General features: G+C 48.8%; 1 protein-coding gene across 7 annotated transcripts in view; it reads right to left on the reverse strand.

Annotated features, from left to right (window-relative positions):
- Positions 1-16,162, reverse strand: part of Tango2 (transport and golgi organization 2 homolog (Drosophila)) — a 38,986-nt gene extending 22,824 nt beyond the window's left edge. Inside the window, exons 1-2 of one of the 7 annotated variants that reach the window (XM_013031580.1) lie at positions 16,131-16,162; positions 787-878 (exon numbers count right to left, since the gene is read on the reverse strand). In XM_013031580.1, the coding sequence (XP_012887034.1) occupies positions 787-842 (56 nt within the window). In that variant the 5' untranslated portion in view covers positions 843-878; positions 16,131-16,162. Of the gene's footprint in view, positions 1-786; positions 879-1,477; positions 1,645-9,544; positions 9,808-15,830; positions 15,929-16,130 lie in introns of those variants that run through there. The other 6 variants (XM_013031582.1, XM_013031585.1, XM_013031579.1 and 3 more) reach the window with 6 other exon arrangements.
- Positions 16,163-19,498: the final 3,336 nt, after the last annotated feature.

Genomic DNA, 19,498 nt, shown 5'->3' on the forward strand with positions numbered 1-19,498 from the left:
TTCTTTGTCCTCTATCTCCTACCTCCTTAGCTGATCCTTCAGCCTTTCCTGCAACTCTAGTCCTCATTTCAAAAGCCACAATTCCTTAGATGCTAATGACTTTATTACCACATTACCACTTCGATTTCTCATTTGCACCTCAGACCAATCAGCTCACCAGGGTCTCACTATAACCACCACCCACTTCTGCTTCCCTGGCCCTGATCAGAGTCCACAGAGCTGCGCCCCTAGCCTGGATCCAAGTCTGCTTCTGTGCGGCTCAGAGGCTCTTCATCTTTTTTTTTTTTTTATTTTGTCAGTCATGGGGCTTGAACTCTGGGCTTGGGCACTATCCCTCAGCTCTTCAGCTCAAGGCGAGCGCTCTACCACTTGAGCTACAGCACCACTTCCGGTTTCCTAGTGGTTTATTGGAGATAAGAGTCTCACGGACTTTCCTGTCCAGGCTGACTTTCCTGCCCAGGCTGGCTTTGAACCAAGATCCTCAGATCTCAGCCTCCTGAGTAGCTAGGATTACAGGCGTGAGCCACTGGCGCTCGGTGCTCTTGATCTTTTATCTCAACACTGAGCCCCTGCTATCAGAAGCATTGTGCCAGTAACTCCACATTCAGTGACTACTGTCCAAGAAGACAGGCACATGCCTGGGCAGCTTGTCCTCTGGCCTCCTGCCATCTAGAGTTTGGCCTACACACCCTATGGCCTGCCCTTTCTCCTATATGTGGCAGGATAAGAACCAGCTGGACACCTAAGGCTTAGTAGAATAGGGCAGATGCAAAACAAGGGTGTTACCTGTATGCATTTTTAGAAACAGGGTGAGGATCGAACTTAAAGAAGATGATGCACATGAGTTGTAAGGGGCCACGTCTCTGAGGTCACGAGGTCTGTAGGAAAAGGAAATGATGAGTTGAATAAACAGCAGATAACAAGCAGGGCACTGATGGCTTATGCCTGTAATACTAGCTACTCAGAAGGCTGAAATCTGAACATCACAATTTGAAGCCAGCCTGAACAAACAAATCTAAGAGACTCTTATCTCCAATTAACCAGCAAAAAAGCTGGAAGTGGAGCTGTGGCTCAAGTGCTAGAGCACTAGCCTTTAGTGAAAAAAGCTCAGGGAAGTGCCCAGACCCCAAGTTCAAGTCCCAGTACTGGCACACACACACACAAAAAAAAAAAAGAAAAGAAAAAAGAAAAAGAAAAACAGAACAGATGACAGCAGGGTCTTGCTGAACCTACAATGTCCCTGAACAGGCCATCACCAATGAGCGGGGCTGGACAAGTGAGAATCAGGTGCTTCACCTGTGAGTTCATTAGCCCTGTGATGAGTGGGTGCTGGAGGAGGTAACAGCAGCAAGAATAGGAACCGTTCACACACATAGCTAGGGCCAATGTGTGGCAAACCCTTCTCTGCAAGGGCACCAACTCCTCCCCACAAGCCATCTCAGCCCATGGCACCACACCCCCAGCACACCCCACTCACCTGGGATGCTAGGCAGCATGTGTCCCCAGCAGGCCTTCATCCAGTACACATGCCCACCACCTACAGACCTAAGAGCTCCATGCACCCACATTAGCAGACAAGGAGAGTTGTGTGCCAGCCCTGGGTTCTAGGTGGGTGTGGATTAAGTTCATAGTTCCTTGCCACAAAGACCCTGTAGCCCAGGGACTTCTGGAACCCAAAAGGTATTTTCTACTTCTGAGTCAAAAACTGAGATTAGATCTTAAACCAGTAACTCTGGAAAGGGAACCTAAAGTTCTCTGAAATGTGCAGCTGGCACCCACAGCTGGAAATGGGCAGCCAAGCAAATGTTCTACTACTGATTCCTCTAAGAAAGGTCTAATGATAGAAAAGTAAATCAGGCTCAGATGGGGAGGTGAGCACCAGTGGGAGTAAAGAAGGCTAACAAAGAGGGCAGATGAGGATGAATACAGTAAAAATAGTTTATTTATATGGATAAAAGCAACAATAAAGCCTGCCGTAAGGGAGTGGGATGGAGGAAAATAACAGGTGAGGCTGATTGACATATACTGTTGACACATATGGAAATGACACAATACCCCCCTATACAATTAATGTACACTAATAAGAAAAAATAGCCAGCTGGGTGCTGGTGACTCACACCTGTAATTCTAGCTACCCTCAGGAGAGTGAGATCTGAGGACTGATGTTTGAAAACAGCTTAGGCAGAAAAATCTGAGATTCATCTCCAAGTTAACCAGCAAAAAGCTGGTGACTCACTCCTGTAATCCCAGCCACTCAGGAGGCTGGGATCTTAGGATCACCATTTAAAACAGCTGTGTGACTCTTTTTTTTTTTTTTTTGGTCCGGTCGTGGGGCCTGAACTCTGAGCCTGGGCACTGTCCCTCAGCTCTTCAGCTCAAGGCTAGTGCTCTATCACTTGAGCCACAGCGCCACTTCCGGCTTTTTTCTTTTTGCTTCTGTGGTGCTGAGGAATTGAACCCAGGGCCTCAGGCATGCAAGGCAAGCACTCTACCACTGAGCTACCTTCCCAGCCCAGCTGTGTGACTCTTATCTCCAGTTAGCCACCCAAAAGCTGCAAGTGGAGCTGGCTCTCCAGTGATAAGAGTGCCAGCCATGAGCAAAAAAAGCTCAGGGACAGCACCTAGGCCCTGAATTCAATCCTAATACTGGCACCAAAAAAAAAAAAAAAAAAGAATATATATATGTTCAATGTACCTTCACAGATAGGAGTCTGCAATGTGTATAAGTGCATGGATGTGTGTATTCATACAAATATACTATCTGCAAGTGATTACATGTAAGCATATATGTGTAATAGAGGGCACTGAGCTCCAGAGAAAAAGCACCTTAGAGGTCCAAGAGGGTTGTGCCACATCTTGAGGAGCCCTAGAGACCAGGTCATGCTGTGTTCTATCTTGGGGTACCCTGGAGACTAAGGAGGGTTTATTCAGTGTCCCTAGTGCCAGAAGTCAAGCAGGCAGTACCCACGAGAACTTAAAACTGTAAGCCTGTAAATTGGGTTATGTCAGGTCCCTAGTGGGTGAGGTGCCCAGGCTCAGCCCATTCTAACTTTGCATCTCAATAGATCATGGCATTTCTGCTCCTCTGCCCTGAGCTTCCAATCACCCATATAGGACATTGTCCTTGGTGAGGGTCCTCAAACCTCTCCCAGTAGCTATACAAGCACAGGCTGGGGAAGGCTATGGCTCACTGTTTTAGGACAGAAGATCCCCCACAATCACTGGCTCTGGTAAAGGCCCAAGCCCTACCTCTGGGGGCAGAGCGAGCTCCTAGCTGACATTAGCAGCAATAAAACCATTATAGACTGTGTCTCAGCACTCACAGAACAAGCACCAACCGATCTAGCTATCACAAGAGGCAGTACCACAAGATGATGGGTTTAATCCACAATCTGCAGTGGACAGACATGACCTAAGCTCAATGTCAGAGAAGCTGCCAAGTTCATGAGGCCTTCCTGTAGACAATACAGGCTGTCTCCCACTCACTGGATTCACCTTATCATCTATGAACACTTTGTCTCCTACTATCTCTACTGTCCCTACAGTCCCCATATGTCCCAAGGGACATATGCCCATCTGGCCCTAGAGGTATCCCACCAGGACTAAGCCTTGGCTCAGCAGTTCCTCTGCTTACTCACCTTTCTCCTTGGTCTATTTCGTGCCAAGTCTACCACAGGATAGGCATCAATGATGGCCATCTGAGGACTAGTCCCCTAGTTTAGAGAGTAAGTGAGGGCTATGCAGGTGATGCATCACCATGGTGATAAGAACCATCTGCAGCAGCACAGGATGATGGGAGATGGGCTGCTGACTACTGCCTCAAAGGGATGCTCATTGCAGAAAGGCCCTGTATGGCTGAGGTCCAGAGGTCAGAAGGGGGCTAGGTCCATTCCCCAGTTCCCTAAGCAGTAATAGTACAAGGAGATGGAGCGTGCTGGGCTTCAGGAGGGCCCCAGGTGCCCCTCCCACCAGGTGCTGTAGATAGAGGGTCCCAGAAGCCACCACATGTCCTGAAGATACAAATGCCTATCCCTGGGGAGTTGGTCTTTCTCTGACATAAACACCTACCAAGCTGTGATCACTGAGAGAAATCCTGTCAGCCAGGCCTTCCTGGAATCCCACTGGCCCAGGGGCCAGGGGCTGCCCAAGGCCCTATTCTGAGAACTGCCCACCAGGAAAATACTGTTCTATAGTGTCAGAGGAGGCCAACCCTCTTGGCCTTGACCTACTTTAGCCTTTCCTGAACTACATGCCCAGCCACTAGGTAGGGCCACTGACAGGGGCAGCTTTGGCCACTGTTTGATAATCAGACTCCTCTTCCAGTTCAGCGCAGGAGCCTGTCATCCTAGCAGGCCTAGGTAGGAAACAGACCAGTCCTCCAGACAGCAGTGGTGGGGAGGGCTCTGAAGTCCTCAGCAAAGTCCTCAACAGGTCTCTGGGAAGACGAGCTAGAGGTGCTGGCGCAGAGCCCAGGACTGTAGCCTTGATGAAGACGTGGTCATTAGGAGGGAAGGACCAGAGGAAAGCCAGCCCCTGGGGAGGGGACCATCAGGAACTGCCTTTCTCTCCAATCCCTCGCCCCCCACTCAAGCCAGGTCCGCTGCCCACTGGTCCCTCCACCTGGCTCTGGCCAGCAGGCTACCTCCTTCTCTTTTCCTCTTTACCTTGCACTGCAACTCCTCCTTACCTAGACTCCCAGAAGCTCCCTCAGCAAACTCCTGGGTCCAACGTTGGACCCACCAAGGAAGACCCAAGTTCCTCTACTCCTACTAACCTTGGACACCTTTCATCAGGGCCTGGCAAAATCTACCTTGATTGGTTGGCCATGGGCACAGCCTCTGGCTTCCAGGTGAATGCACTGTGTGCAGGGCAAGTGGACATGTGGGGAACCAGAACCACCCAACAAACTCTAGGCCATTCTAATCTTGCTGCTGTGACTCAGGGCAACTTCCTGTGGTTTTCATGGCCATCAGAGCCCAGGTGCCACAGGTGAGACTGGAGCTTAATCTTACTTATCATCTACATGTTCCACAAGGACCTCACCTAAAAGACACCTCAGCTGGGCAGAAACAAGCCTGATTTTCTCCGTAATAGCTCCACCCTGCCTGGCTCCATCCACAAGCTCAAACACTGAACTCAGTGGAATGCCACATGTCATGTCCTTGGCAGCTGGAGAAAGGCCAGAATAGTGAAGACCATGCAGGATTACGGAATTACCCCTGAGACCCAGGTGACCAAGGCTGAACCAGATGAGAGCAGGTAAAGGGAGATCAAGGCAGAAGGACCAGAGACTTGCCATGGGCCTCAGGAGCCTGGACTTGGGGTCTTAGAATTAGAAAGCAGCTGTGCTCCACTTTTGTGTCCTGTGATGGATGCTGCTTGCCCAGATGGCTAAGGAGGCCCCAGTGGCAATCTGCATACATGGCTCATTTTACCAACTGTGCTCAGATAGTCACATGCAGTTTTCTTCAGGTATAAGGGCTCCCCAGACCTCTAATCCCTTCTCCAGGTCTCACAGCCACAATGAGACACAGGTAGGAAGTGGGGAGAAGCCTCCACCTATAATGAAATGACACAGGGGCCACATTGTCCTAGAAGAGGTTGGCTGAGAGCACCAGAGGGCAGAGAGAGGATGTGAAAGAGCTCCTTCCCGGAGCCTCAAGTCCACAGGTGACATCTATCATTGAGAGCTCAGGAAGCATGTCTTAAGGACACAGAACAAGGATGTAGCAAGGTGAGTCTGAAGGCCTGTTGGGGAAGGAGGCTGCTGGTTAGACTTGCTGTGTTAAGTGGGTTTCCTGAAACCTATACTTATTCTCAAGGACCAGGACACCTACAGCAATGGGTCCATCTACCTGCTCTACCCCAGCAGGTCCACAAAATGTTCTGCTCAGCCACTTCATGGCAACACCTGGAAACCACATCATTTCACAGTGGCCTGCCTCCTCACTGACCTCCCAGGAGCAGGGCCAGCTGACCATCCCCAGGGAATCCCAAACTCTGCAACCCTGGAGTCTCTTCACCATGGTATTCTTGCAACACCATGTTCCACAACTCACATCCACTCCTCTTTGCTGAACAAGCAACATGACAACCAGGAAATCTTTGTAACAATCAAAATTACATATAAAGCTGATCCTGGGAGTGGTTTTGTCTTGTGTAGGTGTGTGTGTGTGTGTGTGTGTGCGCACGCGCGTGTGCACATGCACACACGCCAATCCTTGAGTCTGAACTCATGCTATCCCCAAGCTTTTTTTTTTTTTTTTGCTAGTCCTGGGGCTTGAACTCTGGGCCTGGGCATGTCCATGAACTTCTTTTTGCTCAAGGCTAGCACTCTACCACTTGAGCCACAGGGCCACTTCGACTTTTTCTGTTTGTGGTAGTTGAGGAATTGAACCAGGGCTTCTTGCATGCCAGGTAAGCACTCTACCAAGCCACTGAGTTTTATTGCTCAAAGTGAGTACTCTACTACTTGAGCCATCGCTATACTTCTGTCTTTTTTGATGGTTAACTAGAGATGAGTCTTGTGAACTTTCCTACCAGGCTGTCTTCTAACCATGATCCTCAGATCTTAGTCTCCTAAGTAGCTAGAATTACAGGTATGAGCCACTGACAGCAGGTCTGGGGAGGGGCAGGGAAGTTTGTTTTTTGTTTTGTGGGTTGTGGGTCTTGAACTCTGGGCCTGGGTGCTGTCACTCAGCTCTTCAGTTCAAGGCTAGCGCCGTCACTCAACTCTTCAGTTCAAGGTTAGCGCTCTACCACTTGAGCCACAGCACCACTTCTGGTTTTCTGGTGGTTTATTGGAGATAAGAGTCTCCAGAGTTTCTTGCCTGGGCTTTGAACTGCAATTCTCAGAACTCAGCCTCCTGATTAGCTAGGATTACAGGCTTGAACCACCGGCACCAGCTTTTGTGGGGTTTTTTTGGTTGTTTGTTTGTTTTGGGGGGGGTCTAGTTATAGGGCCTGAACTCTGGGCCTGGGCGCTGTCCCTCAGCTCTTCAGCTTAAGGCTAACACTCTACCACTTGAGCCACACTGCCACTTCTGGCTTTTTCTGCTTATATGGTGCTGAGGAATCGAACCCAGGGCCTCATGCATGCAAGGCAAGCGCTCTACCACTGAGCCACCTTCCCAGCCCTTGTGTTGTTTTTTGCCAGGGTCTTACTCTACAGCTGAGGTTGACCTAGAACTTTCAATCATCTTGCCTCAGCTTCCCCAGCATTAGCATTACAGGTGTGTACTACCACTCCTGCTCCCTTGTGAGCTTTGCTAACATATAAATGGGACTGGAGTAAGGACTAGTGTGAAGTCTTTCTTGTATTTATTTTGTGTGTGTGCTTGAACTTAGGGCCTGGCACCATCCCTTAACTTTTTTTTTTTTTTCCCTGTCAGTCATGGGGCAGGAAATCAGGGCCTGGGCACTGTCCAAGAGCTAGCTCTTTTGTTCAAGGCTAGTGTTCTATCACTGGAATCACAGATCCACTTCTGGGCTTCTGGTGGTTAATTGGAAATAAGAGTCTCACAGACGGGGCTGGGAAGGTGGCTCAGTGGTAGAGTGCTTGCTTTGCATGTATGAGGCCCTGGGTTCGATTCCTCAGCACCATATAAGCAGAAAAAGCCAGAAGTGGCAGTGTGGCTCAAGTGGTAGAGTGCTAGCCTTAAGCTGAAGAGCTGAGGGACAGCGCCCAGGCCCAGAGTTCAGGCCCCACAACCAACCCAAAAAAAAAAAAGTCTCAGGGACTTTCCTGCTCTGGCCAGCTTCAAACTGTGATGCTTAGAACTCCACCTCCTAACTAGCTAGGATTATAGACGTGAGCCACCATTGCTGGGCCACAGTGTGAAGTCTTACCAAACTCAAGAGGCTGCAGTCTGAAGGGTATGTTCTCTCTGAAAGTACCTAACAAGGGCCAAAATTGTACCCCCTAGTTCTGGGTGCATTAAAAAAGCCTGAACATCAGCACCTCCCATTGACCACTGAACAAGGGGCTCTAATTCTCTCCTTTGCCTGACTAGCAACACCCAAGGAAGAAGTACAGTGTGTACCTATGCCAAATGCTCCCACCTACAGCCTAGCCAGTTATAGGCAATTGTGTGTGCCATGGGCTTCCCCCATTCCGACATAAGCACTGGCCTTAGGTAGTCACTACAAAGTAATCTCTAAGTCTCAGAATGTCCTGCCTAGCACAAGTGTCCTTATTTACCTGAAGCCTTGGACAACAGCAGACAGTACATTAACCAAGTGACTTCCAGTAGAAATCTTGGACCACAAGCTATCAGCCAACTTCTGAAGAGACTAGATAGATACTAAGTTAGGCCAGCCACCAATCAGCCAAGCCTATGTGACTGACCCACAATGAAAACACAGACACTAGGCTCAGGTGGGCTTCCCTATTAGTAACATTTCACTTGTTACATTACTGAGGAAACTAGGCAGGACTTTCATTGGAAAGTCCAATTTGGAAGTCTGTTCCTGAACTCTCCTAGACTCTGTTATTGATTTTTACTTATTTACCTATTTTTTAACTGCTGGTACTAGGGCTTGAACTCAGGGCCTGGGCACTGTCCCTTATTCCTACTGCTGAAGTCTGGTGCTCTATCACTTGAGCCACAGCTTTCCTTCTCTCTTTCCTTTTTTTTTTTTGGTCGGTCGTGGGGCTTGAACTCTGGTCCTGGGCGTTGTCCCTCAGCTCTTCAGCTCAAGGCAAGCACTCTACCACTGGAGCCACAGCACCACTTGTGGCTTTTTCTGCTTATGTGGTGCTGAGGAATCAAACTCAGGGCCTCATACATGCGAGGCAAGCACTCTACCACGGAGCTACCTTCCCAGCCTCTCTATTTTTTTTGTGGTCAACTGGAAATAAGTTTCATGGGCCTTTCTGCCCAGATTGGTTTTGAACCTCAATCCTCAGATCTTATCATCCTGAGATTCATGTGTTATTCATGTTTATTTTTCACTTTTGGTGTGCTTATAGAAAATTAGTGTCTTAAGCATGAGTTTAGCAGCAAGATTTTAAAAACAAAGTTACATTCAATCTCTAAGTCAAACTGGTCAAAGCTTTCCTACTATTTACATATTTATACATATATATTATTTATTTATTTTTTGTAAAACTGCAGTTTTGAACCCAGGGCCTCATGCTTGCTAGGGGCAGGTGCTCTATCATTTGTAACATATCTGCAGATCTTTTTGTTTCAGGTAAGGTTTTGGTTGCCAGTCATCAGCCTTAGACCATGATCTTCCTACTTCTGCTTTGAATGTTGCTGGGATTATAGGCAAGACTTGTTCTTTGAGATAAGGTCTTGGTAACTTTTTGCTCAGGCTGGTCTCAAAATTAAAAAAAAAAAATTGCCTAGATAGGAGCAGTGGTTGTGCTCCCAGCTCATACAGAACTGTTCCCTTCGCTACTGTCTACCAGGCACACGATGGATGGATGCACATACATGCTGTGTGACTCTGTCCATGTCACATTTGCATAAGGCTCCTCTTATGCAAATATGATGAGAAAAGTTTCAGGTTTCAGTGCCCTGCAACAGTCATCACTTACCAATCCCAGTAGGGTCCAGGGGTTCTCTGTGAACAGCTCTTGGGTATCAGGGCCTCCCCATCTCCAGTCACCTCAGCATTGACCAGAATCCAGGTGCCATGGCTGGCTCCACACTGAGCAAGTGGATACGTGCAAGTAGGCACTGGTCCAGGCAGCCTGCCTTCCTTCAGGGTCCAGCCCTTTCTAGAACAAATGCCCACAGGACATGTGTGGCTTGTGTTCAGGGAGGCCCAGGAATAACACCACTTGGAACCTGGCACTGCCACTGATGACCCTGCTAGAGAAGGGGAGGGAAGGTTGCCAGGGCTAAATATCCATCTCTATGTTTGAACTTGGGATGCAGCCAGTCCTTTGTAGGAGACACAGTACAATTTACCACTTGAAAGGACACCTCCACCACCACACACACACCAGAGCTTTCCACAAACTTGGTATCCCTGGGCACACTTGGGCCCCAGCCCAAAGGACTTGTAAGATTGGAAGGAAAAGAAAAAACTCTGGCACCCCACCACCAAGGGCCTCCCTCTTATCCTCTAAGAATGCCAGTGGGAACCTCCCAGTATGTCAGCTTCACTTTCCCTGGTCTACCATCCTGATAATTCTGTAGAACAGGAAAAAAGATCCTGTATTTGGCTCTAGAGTTATTCTTAGTACTAGTGCTGGCTGGGAACAGAGGCTTTCAAGGCACTCTCTGCCCATGTGTGATAGTGCTTTCAAGAACTCTCTCACCATCCTTTTTGAGAGAATCAAGCCCCCTAGAAAGTCCCTCTCCAGCCAGGCACTGACTCCTTCCTCCTTCCCTGAATTCTCAAGAGAAACCAGTCCTTTGTTACAAAAGGCCAAGTGGAAAGAGGCAAAGTCCTCTCCATGAGAAGACTCCAGGTGAGCCAAGATCTAAATTTCACTGCATGTATTGTGTAAAAGGAGACAAGAAAACAAGAAAGGCAGGCCTGGCACATGGTGATGGCAGTCCCTCCAGTGAGAGCTGGGTGAAAGAGGTCCACAGACCACACAACATGACACAGGGAAACAAGAGGGACCCATGGGCTACACTGTCACTGCTAGCCCAGAGGATGGGCTACACAGGGCAGGCCTCAACAGAATGTGATAGAGCCTAGAATGCATCACAGATGTCCTCTAGACTCTACCTGCTGCCAGCCTCACCTGCCAAGCTGCTTATCTACCTTCTCCAGTGTTTGCATACCACTGCCCCATACCCACCAGCCCACTTGTCGGCCCACCTTTGCTTCCACATGCCACAATCCTATGTTCCCTATGTTCTGCTACAGCAGCTCCTTGGGACTGGATGGACTAGAACCTAGTTGTTGCCCCCATTGTCAGGGCCTCCCATGGGCACACTCTTGTAGGGCAAGTTTCCAATGACAATGTAAGGCAGGAGACCCATCTGGAGGGCTATGTGTTGTCAGGATTTTGCAGCAAGCACATAGGTTGTGTCCCATGTGCAGACCTGGCCAATTCCTTCTACACACCCAGCACTAGCACCTGACATCAGGTGTGTGGTGATAGGAAATGCTCCTGCCAGGAGCATCTTCTGGCTGCTAAATGTCTTACAACTGTTGGCCTTTACCAATGGACCACCACTTTGGATATTGACTGACCCCAGGCCTTTCTCTTCCAGATCTGTACTGTGGCTGGTAGATATGGGCACCCACATACCTATCTCATGACCTCCAACTGTTTCCCCAGCCTAAGCAAGAAAATACCTGAGACTTTTTGTTTGTTTATTTTTTGGTTGGTTATGGGGTTTGAACTCAGGGCCTGGGAACTGTTCCTGAACTTTTTCACTCAAAGCTAACGCTCAGCCAGGCATTGGTGGCTCACGCCACCAATCTCAGATCTCAGGAGGCTGAGATCTGAGGATCACAGTTCAAAGCCAGCCCAAGCAGAAAAGTCTGTGAGACTCTTATCTCCAATTAACCACCAGAAAACCAGGAAGGGGCTCAAGTGATAGAGTGCTAGCCTTGAATTGAAGAGCTGAGGGACACTGCCCAGGCCCAGAGTTCAAGCTGCATGACCAACAACAACAGAAAAAGGCTAATGCTCTACCACTTTGAGCCAGAGCACCACTTCCAGCTTTTGTGGCAGTTAATTGGAGATAAGAGTCTCATGCACTTTTCTGCCCAAACTGGCTTTGAACTGTGATCCCCAGATCTCAGCTTCCTAGGTAGCTAGGATTACAGGTGTAAGCTATGTGAAACTCAACTAATTCCTGAGACTCTTATCTCCAATTAGCCATCAAAAAAAGCCAGATATGAACATCAGCTTTGAAGAAAAAAGCCAAAGAATAGTAACTAAGCCCTGAGTTACACACACACACACACACACACACACACACACACACATACACACACACACACAGCTGGTATCAGAAGAAATAGCCATCCAGCCCCCCACTGATATAGACGAAGGAGGTAAAGAACAAGAAGAAGGCAGGGAGAGCCTGAGTGGGCTGCCCACACTCAAATGACAGGACAGATCAGACCCGTGCAAAACACCCTGGTTCAGGGCTAAGCACGGTTCAACAGCTGACCCTGGGTCCCTCCTATGGTGACATAAGGATACTTCTCTTGGTCAACTACAAAGGCAAACTGAGCATGTGGGCCAAAGAAAGAATGTGCAAAATCACAGTGCAGGAATGACAGTGCAGGGACGTGCACAAGGGATTAGGAGGTATTTCTACTGAGACACAGGGCCAAGGGACCTAGACATGGAAAAGTAGCGCTCCAGGGCAGGATGGTCTAACAGCTTGTATGTACAGAGGCTCTAGACAAGTTATCTGAGCCCTACAGTCTGCTGACCCACTTAATTATGCCCTGTACTGTCCACGAGTAGGAATATGTTTTTAAAGCCAGCCAGCTCAACAGTCTGCAGAGGCTGGCAGAGCGACAAGGTTCCTCAGGTTCCCAGAGAGCAATGAGGCAGAGCTGTGCAGCCAGGCACTCAACCCCACTTTGCCCCACCTTCTACAGCTGCTATATTGTGGTGGTGGCCCCTGGGGGCAGAGCTGCTCTTTTAGCAGAACAGGACAGACACAGACACGTGATAAGATGTGATGTGGGCTCTGGCAGCTGCCAGCAGAGGTGGTAAACACACATGGGAACACAGTGTCACTGTTCCTAGGGCCTTGGCTGAGAAAACCCTGACGTCTGGAAATCCTTGGCCAATCCCACTCCAATGCCCTGCCCTCCCCCTATCAGCAGCAAAAGCCAAGCAAGCTACACTTTCTCATCTTAGCTATTACATGGCATCTCACCATGACAAACTTTCTACCGTGATATTCTCTTTTCTGATCTTCACATTGTTTTGAGGACATTAATTCAGCCTCACACTAGGTTGTCATTGTCCCTTCATAGTTCAAAGGAACCGCACAGATGGTGGGCATGGAAAGTCTATACGTAGGGCAGCCTCTGCATCTCAGGCTCCTCCTGGTAGAAATGCCTGGCTTCCCCACAGCAAGAAACAGGCCAGCCTCAAGGTGGTCCCTGCTGCTGCTCCTGGTGTGTAAAAACAAGAGGCTAGGGGCCAATGGCTCCTGCCTGTTATCTCAGCTACTCAGCGGGCTGAGATCTGAAGATTGAGGTTTGAAGCTAGCCAGGTAGAAAAATCCATGTCTGGGCTGGGAAGGTGGCTTAGTGGCAGAGTGCATGAAGCCTCTTATGAATGAAGCCCTGGGTTTGATTCCTCAGTACCACATAAACAAAAAAAGCCAAAAGTGGTGCCTTGAGCCAAAGAAGCTCAGGAACAGAGCCCAGGACTGGCCAAAAAAAGAAAAAAAGAAAAATCCATGTCTCATGGACCACCAAAAATCCAGAAATGGCCAAGCGGTGGTGGCTCACACCTGTAAACCTAGCTACAGGAGGCTGAAATCTGAGAATCATGGTTCATAAGGCAGGAAAACTCATCTCCAATTAACCACCAGAAAACTGGAAGTAGAGCTGTGGCTCAAAGTGGTGAGTAGCATTAGCCTTGCGCAAAAGAGCTCAGGAATAGGGGCTGGGAAGGTGGCTCAGCAGTAGAGTGCCTGACCTGCATGCATGAGGCCCTGGGTTTGATTCCTCAGCACCATATAAACAGAAAAGGCTGGAAATGGCGCTGTGGCTCCAGTGGTAGAGCACTAGCCTTGAGCTGAAGAGCTCAGGGACAGTGCCCAGGCCTAGAGTTCAAACCCCACAACCGACAAAAAAAAAAAAAAAGCTCAGGAATAGTGCCCAGAACCTGAGTTTAAGTCCCATGACCAACAACAACAACAAAAATCCAGAAGTAGACCTGTGGCTCAAGTGGTAGTGGTAGAGCTCCAGCCTTAAGCAAAAAAAAAAAAAAAAAAAAAAAAAGGAAAATGCCCGAGCCCAAAAAAAAAAAAAAAAAAAAAAAAAAACTAAGGGACATTGCCTAGGCCTTGAGTTCAAGCCAGAGGACTGGCACCCAAAAAATAAAAATAAAAATTAAGGCATTCTAAACAAACCTGCCAAGGAAGAAAAAGGCAAGCATTTAAGTTAGCATGATGTAGATGTTGCTGATATACCCTGAGGGGGGCAGCAGCTGGGACACAGAGGGCATTTTTTTTAAGTTGTATATATTATTTTTGCAATCTAAAAACAAAGTTGAGAGAAAAGAGGGAGAGAAAACCTGAAGTAACAGCCTCAAAGGTCAGTTCAGTTGCTTTGGGGTGACCTTGTTCCCAGATCCTATTGCCAACTCCAGTGGTCTAGACAAACAAGTGTTAGACTGATGTACTACTATTATATGATGATTGACACATTAGTTCTTACCCACCTGTAGTGTCAATGACAAGTGTGGGCCACGCCTAGGTGACCTCGAGCTAACCTCCAGTCTAGCATCATTTCTCTCCTAAGCCCCTCTCTTCATACATTCTCTGCAGTAGTACCCATGGGCAGACATCAGGGTGCCTGCAGAATTCATCTTCTGGTACAGCCACCCAGCATCAGTGGCTCACAACTGAAATTCTAGCTTCTTCGAAGGCTGAGCTCAGAGAATTGTGATACAGAACCAGCCCAAGCAAAACAGTGACACTCTTATCACCAATTAACCACCAAAAAGTCAGAAAAACAGGTTGTAGCTCAAGTGCTAGAGCACCAGCCTTACATGAAAAAAACTAAGGGACAGATCCAGGCCCTGATTTCAAGCTCCAGAACCAGCATACACGTATGCACACACGCACACACACAGCAGGCATGAGAGCCACCCCATAACACTGCATGTGAATATACCCATCATGAACCTTGGCCTGTGCAATGATGCATAAGTGAAGACATCAATGAAATTGCAGGGGCTGGGCAACTTGGGCAGAGGATCACCAATCACCTCTGTGCAGGGAAATGCTAGGTCATCACACACCAGAGCAAGCAGAGGCTCCAACTGAGGTGTCTATAGTCCAAGAGAACAAACTGGGGATCCATGATAGAGGGTCCTCAAAGAGATTCCCACCCAGCCCAGCTGTGTAACTGTGTCCCTTAGGAAGGGACAGAGGCTTTGCTGTGGCAAATCACCAATAGCCAACTTCACTAGCTGGCCCCACGTAACAGGTCACCTGATACAAGATGGCTCATCGGAGGGGACTCAGGAAGAGCAAAAGCACTGAGAGCCAGCTTTAGCACTTAACAATCTTGGTATCAGCCCCTGCTCCTTAGCCTGAGTTCTCTCAAGCAAAGAGGCTGGGGGCTAAGAAATAGTTGCTCTAGAATGCCATCCAGCTGTCTGTTTCAGCAGCTATCATTTCTACCTCATGAAAGCCCAGTGATGGCAAAACAGCAGGTCCCAGAGCAGCAAAATAGGCCTGCTTCTCCAGAGGAAGGAAACCTGAGGTTCAGGATTTGTACGAGGACAGAAGGCTCACTATAAAGCTATGGCCTAGCAGAAAGACAGGATGCACAGGACAGGTGCTGGGGACAGGCCAACGGGTCCTAGCCACAGCCCTATGCTACAGGTAAAGCCCAGGCTATTACAGAACCCTGTTGTGAGGCCAGGCTGTCTGGTCTGAGGGCAGCCCTTGCCCTGCCCACACTGGATGCCTCCAGGAAAATTCTCATACACGTACAGCAATGACCCAGCACTTGCTGCCCACTCAGAGGTACAGCAGTTATTAGCCTGCTGCCCCCCAGGAGGCCAGAAGGAGGGGGCATCGTGACTCGGCTCCTGTGCAGTACTTGATGCTGGACGAGGCCAAAGCCCACCACCCTACAATGACCACGCAGCTCCTGGCTCCAACAACTCTCAGCCTCCCCGCAGGGAATCATCTCATGCCTACCCGTGAAGCCCGCACCCTCTCCAGGCAGGGATCATAGAAAAAGCCTTCCAATGCCGCCTGGGATGCTTTCGTTGGCCGGAGTCATACTGGTCTCCTCGTGCCCGACAGACCCGAGCCAGGCCGTTCGAATCCCATTCTACACCTTGGAAAGGGGAAACTGAGGCAGGACGAGAGGATGCGAACCACCCAACCCTCGATAAACCTAGCTTCAACCGCGCCTCGGATCCCAGCACCCCCAAGCTCGGGCCGGCCCCGCCAGGAGCAGAGTCCACCAGCCCCAGCCACCCGCCGCACACTCACCGCCTCCGCCGCCGCCGACTTCCGGGTGCCGCGCCCGCGCGCCGCAGCAGCCAACCCAGGCCCCGCCCCGTCCTCAGCCAGAACAGTTGCCATTGGGCTGGGGTTAGAGAGGCGGGACTGTGTGCCTCAGGCTTTAACTATGTTGGCTGTTCACGCGGTCGCTCAGTTTCCGCAGCCCTCCCGGTGCCCCGCCCACAAGGCTGCGCCAAGTCTGGGACGAGCGGGCGTCGGGGCTCTTCGTGACCCCCTGGTTTCCGGGCCTCCGCTGCTCCTCAGTGCGCAGGTTCTCCTCCGAGGATCGCAGTAGCCCCTGAAACCATGCCCTCGCTGACACTGTTACCAGCTACCCTGTTGCTCTTCTGGGAGGGTTACAGGGAAGCTCAGACCGGCGCCCCCTCAGTCCTGGCCTCCCCCTCTTTTGTCAACCAAATTCCAACCTCTGGATCTGGCCATCCACAGTCCTGATATCCAACCTTTTGCTTTTGCTGACCCTCTCCCCACTGCAGCCACGACTCTCTTGACATCCCTACATCCCAGCATCAGTGACGGAGGATAAATAGACGAGGAGACAGGGAAATTATATTATTTTAAACAATTATAAGGGGCAGACTCAGAAGTTAAAACAAGGAAGTAAACCGAAAAGGCAGATAAACTCCACCCCTACAACACTTCATTTTTACTATTTGCTTTTGATGCCAGTAATGGGGCTTGAACTCAGGACCTGGGCACTGTCCCTGAGCTTTTGCTCAAGGCTAGCACTCTACCACTTGAGCCACAGCACCACTTCCGGCCTTTTCTGTTTATGTGGTACTGAGGACTCAAATCCAGGGCTTCCAGGGCTTCATGCATGTTAGGCAAGCACTCTACCACTAAGCCACATTCTCAGCCACCAGATTTTTATCATTTCAAAGAAGAAAGCAGATTTAGATAGTCTCTCCTTTTAGTAACTTCATGTGTGTGAATGTGTGTGTGATTTTAGTAGCTTCCGTTGTGTGTGTGTGTGTGTGTGTGTGTGTGTGTGTGTGTGTGTGTGTGTGTGTGTGTGTGTATCTAATGGTTCTAGGGCTTGAACTCAGGGCCTGAGTTCTGTCCCTGACCTTTTGTTCAAGGCTAGCACTCTACACTGCTACACTTCTGGCTTTATGATAGTTTATTGGAGATTTGAGTCTCACAGACTTTTCTGGCCTGGGCTGGCTTCAAACCACAGTCCTTGGGGCTGGGAAGATGGCTCAGTGGTAGAGTGCTTGTCTTGCATGCATGAGGCCAGAAGTGACGCTGTGGCTCAAGTGGTAGAGCACTAGCCTTGAGCTGAAGAGCTGAGGGACAGAGCCCAGGCCCAGAGTTAAGGCCCCAGAACTGACAAAAAACAAAAACAAAAACCCACAGTCTTCAAATCTCAGCCTCCTGAATAGCTAGGATTACAGATGTGAGTTACCAGCACCCCTACTACATTTTAAAGGAAAAAGATTTAGATAGCCCCTCAAAGGTTCCTAATCTTGTAACTTAACATTAAAAAAGGAGGCTTAGTGGGTGAGTAATCTGCTTTTTTCAATTGACTTCCTGGTTTTAACTTCTGAGTCAAAATATATTTTGACAAAAATATAATTTGTCAAAAATATAATTTCGTCTCTTCTATCCTTCCTGCTTCACAAACACCCCCCAAGTCTCATGGCCAGCAGGTGGCAGACCTAGCCAGACATGCTGTTCTTCCACTCAGTTTGTTAGCATAATCACTGGCTAGTGCCACTGATCTCCCTCTGAGCAGCCAGACCATGTTGTCCATAGGGCCAAAGAGGCAATGGTGTTGGACAACAGGACCTGGGACTTTGCATAAATGATCATGCCTTGAGGCATGGGGCAAACAGATGCACAATGGTTTGCCCCAAAAGCACCAATTCATGTCCCCCAGAAGAGGACACAAATTAGCTAGAATTCCCTGTCAATAATAAAGAAGGATGTAGTAATATGCTAGATAGTGGTTTGAATTTCACTGACAAAGCCCAGCACTGGTGGCTCAAGCCTATAATGCTATCTACTCAAAAGGCTGAAAGATTGAGAATTGAGGTTCAAAGCCTGCTCAGGCAAGAAAGTCTATGAGACTTGTTGCAACCTGCTGCATGCCCCTTAATCTGTAGTGACTAGGAGCAAGACAATAAAGGAGACCAGTTTGGGGTTTGGGGTATCAGGGAACCTGTAGCCTTCTGCCAGCAACAGATCCCAAGGTTCCAATCACCAAGGTTTTTACTGGTCTTATGCAAGGAAGTAACGTACAAACTTCAATGTGTGACAATATTTTGTATGTAAGTGGTAGATAACTTTCTTATTTGGGGAAGGAGAGCTAAACAGTAAATAGCTTATAATTTGCATAAACCTAAGTCTATATGCAAAATCCCACACAGTTTAAGGAAGAGTTAGCCCACACCCAGGGTAGAAATCTGAATTGCCAGTAAGCCAAGACTGACTGACCATTCTAGGAAACTCCCAGTGTTCTGGGAGAAGACCTTCCAAACTCCCAATCCTTTTGGGTCTCACAACCTGGATTTTCAGGCTCTCACAGAGAATATTATCTCCAATTAACCAGTAAAAAGCTGGAAGTAGAGCTATGGCTCAAGTGGTAGAGTGCTAGCCTTAAGCAAAAAAGTCAGGCAAAAGCAGGAGGGCTTGACTTCAAGCCCCAATACCAGCACATGCGCGTGTGCATATATACATACAGACACACACACACACACACACAAAAAAAAAAAAATTCCACTGTCACATACAACATGTGGCTCCTGGACTAAGTTTACTCAATTTCTGGTACTGGTACACACACAAAAAGTATGACAAGGTAAGTTCTTTTTTGTTTCTGTTTGTTTTTTTTCCAGTCCTGGGGCTAGAAGTCAGGGCCTGGGCACTGTCCCTGAGCTTCATTTGCTCAAGGCTAGCACTCTACCACTTGGGCCACAGCACCACTTCTGGCTTTTTCTGTTTATGTGGTACTTAGGAATCAAACCTAGGGCTTCCAGGGCTTCATGCATTCTAGGCAAGCACTCTACCACTAAGACACAGTCCCAGCCCCACTGTTAGATTATTTGGACTTTGCAAGAAAACTATGCAACCATCCAGGTACAGGGAACAAAGAAAAGTTTATAGCTAGGAAAGAGGCCAGCAAGACCCCTTCTCATGAGGGACAAGTGAGAAGCAGCACCAGCTATTGTCTGGGGTGACCTATATAACCTAGGATGTTTAGGAGGGGCTAGAAGGGGTGAGGAGGCAGAGACCCTGATGTGGACATAAGGGCCAGGGGCTTCATCATGGCAGACTAGGATTGATGGCTGCTGTCCAAATAGTAGATAAGGGGCCCTGCAGCTGCCCAGATCTGAAAG

The sequence above is a fragment of the Dipodomys ordii genome, unplaced genomic scaffold (assembly GCF_000151885.1).
Source record: "Dipodomys ordii isolate 6190 unplaced genomic scaffold, Dord_2.0 Scaffold141, whole genome shotgun sequence".
In the NCBI taxonomy this organism is placed as follows: Eukaryota; Metazoa; Chordata; class Mammalia; order Rodentia; family Heteromyidae; genus Dipodomys; species Dipodomys ordii.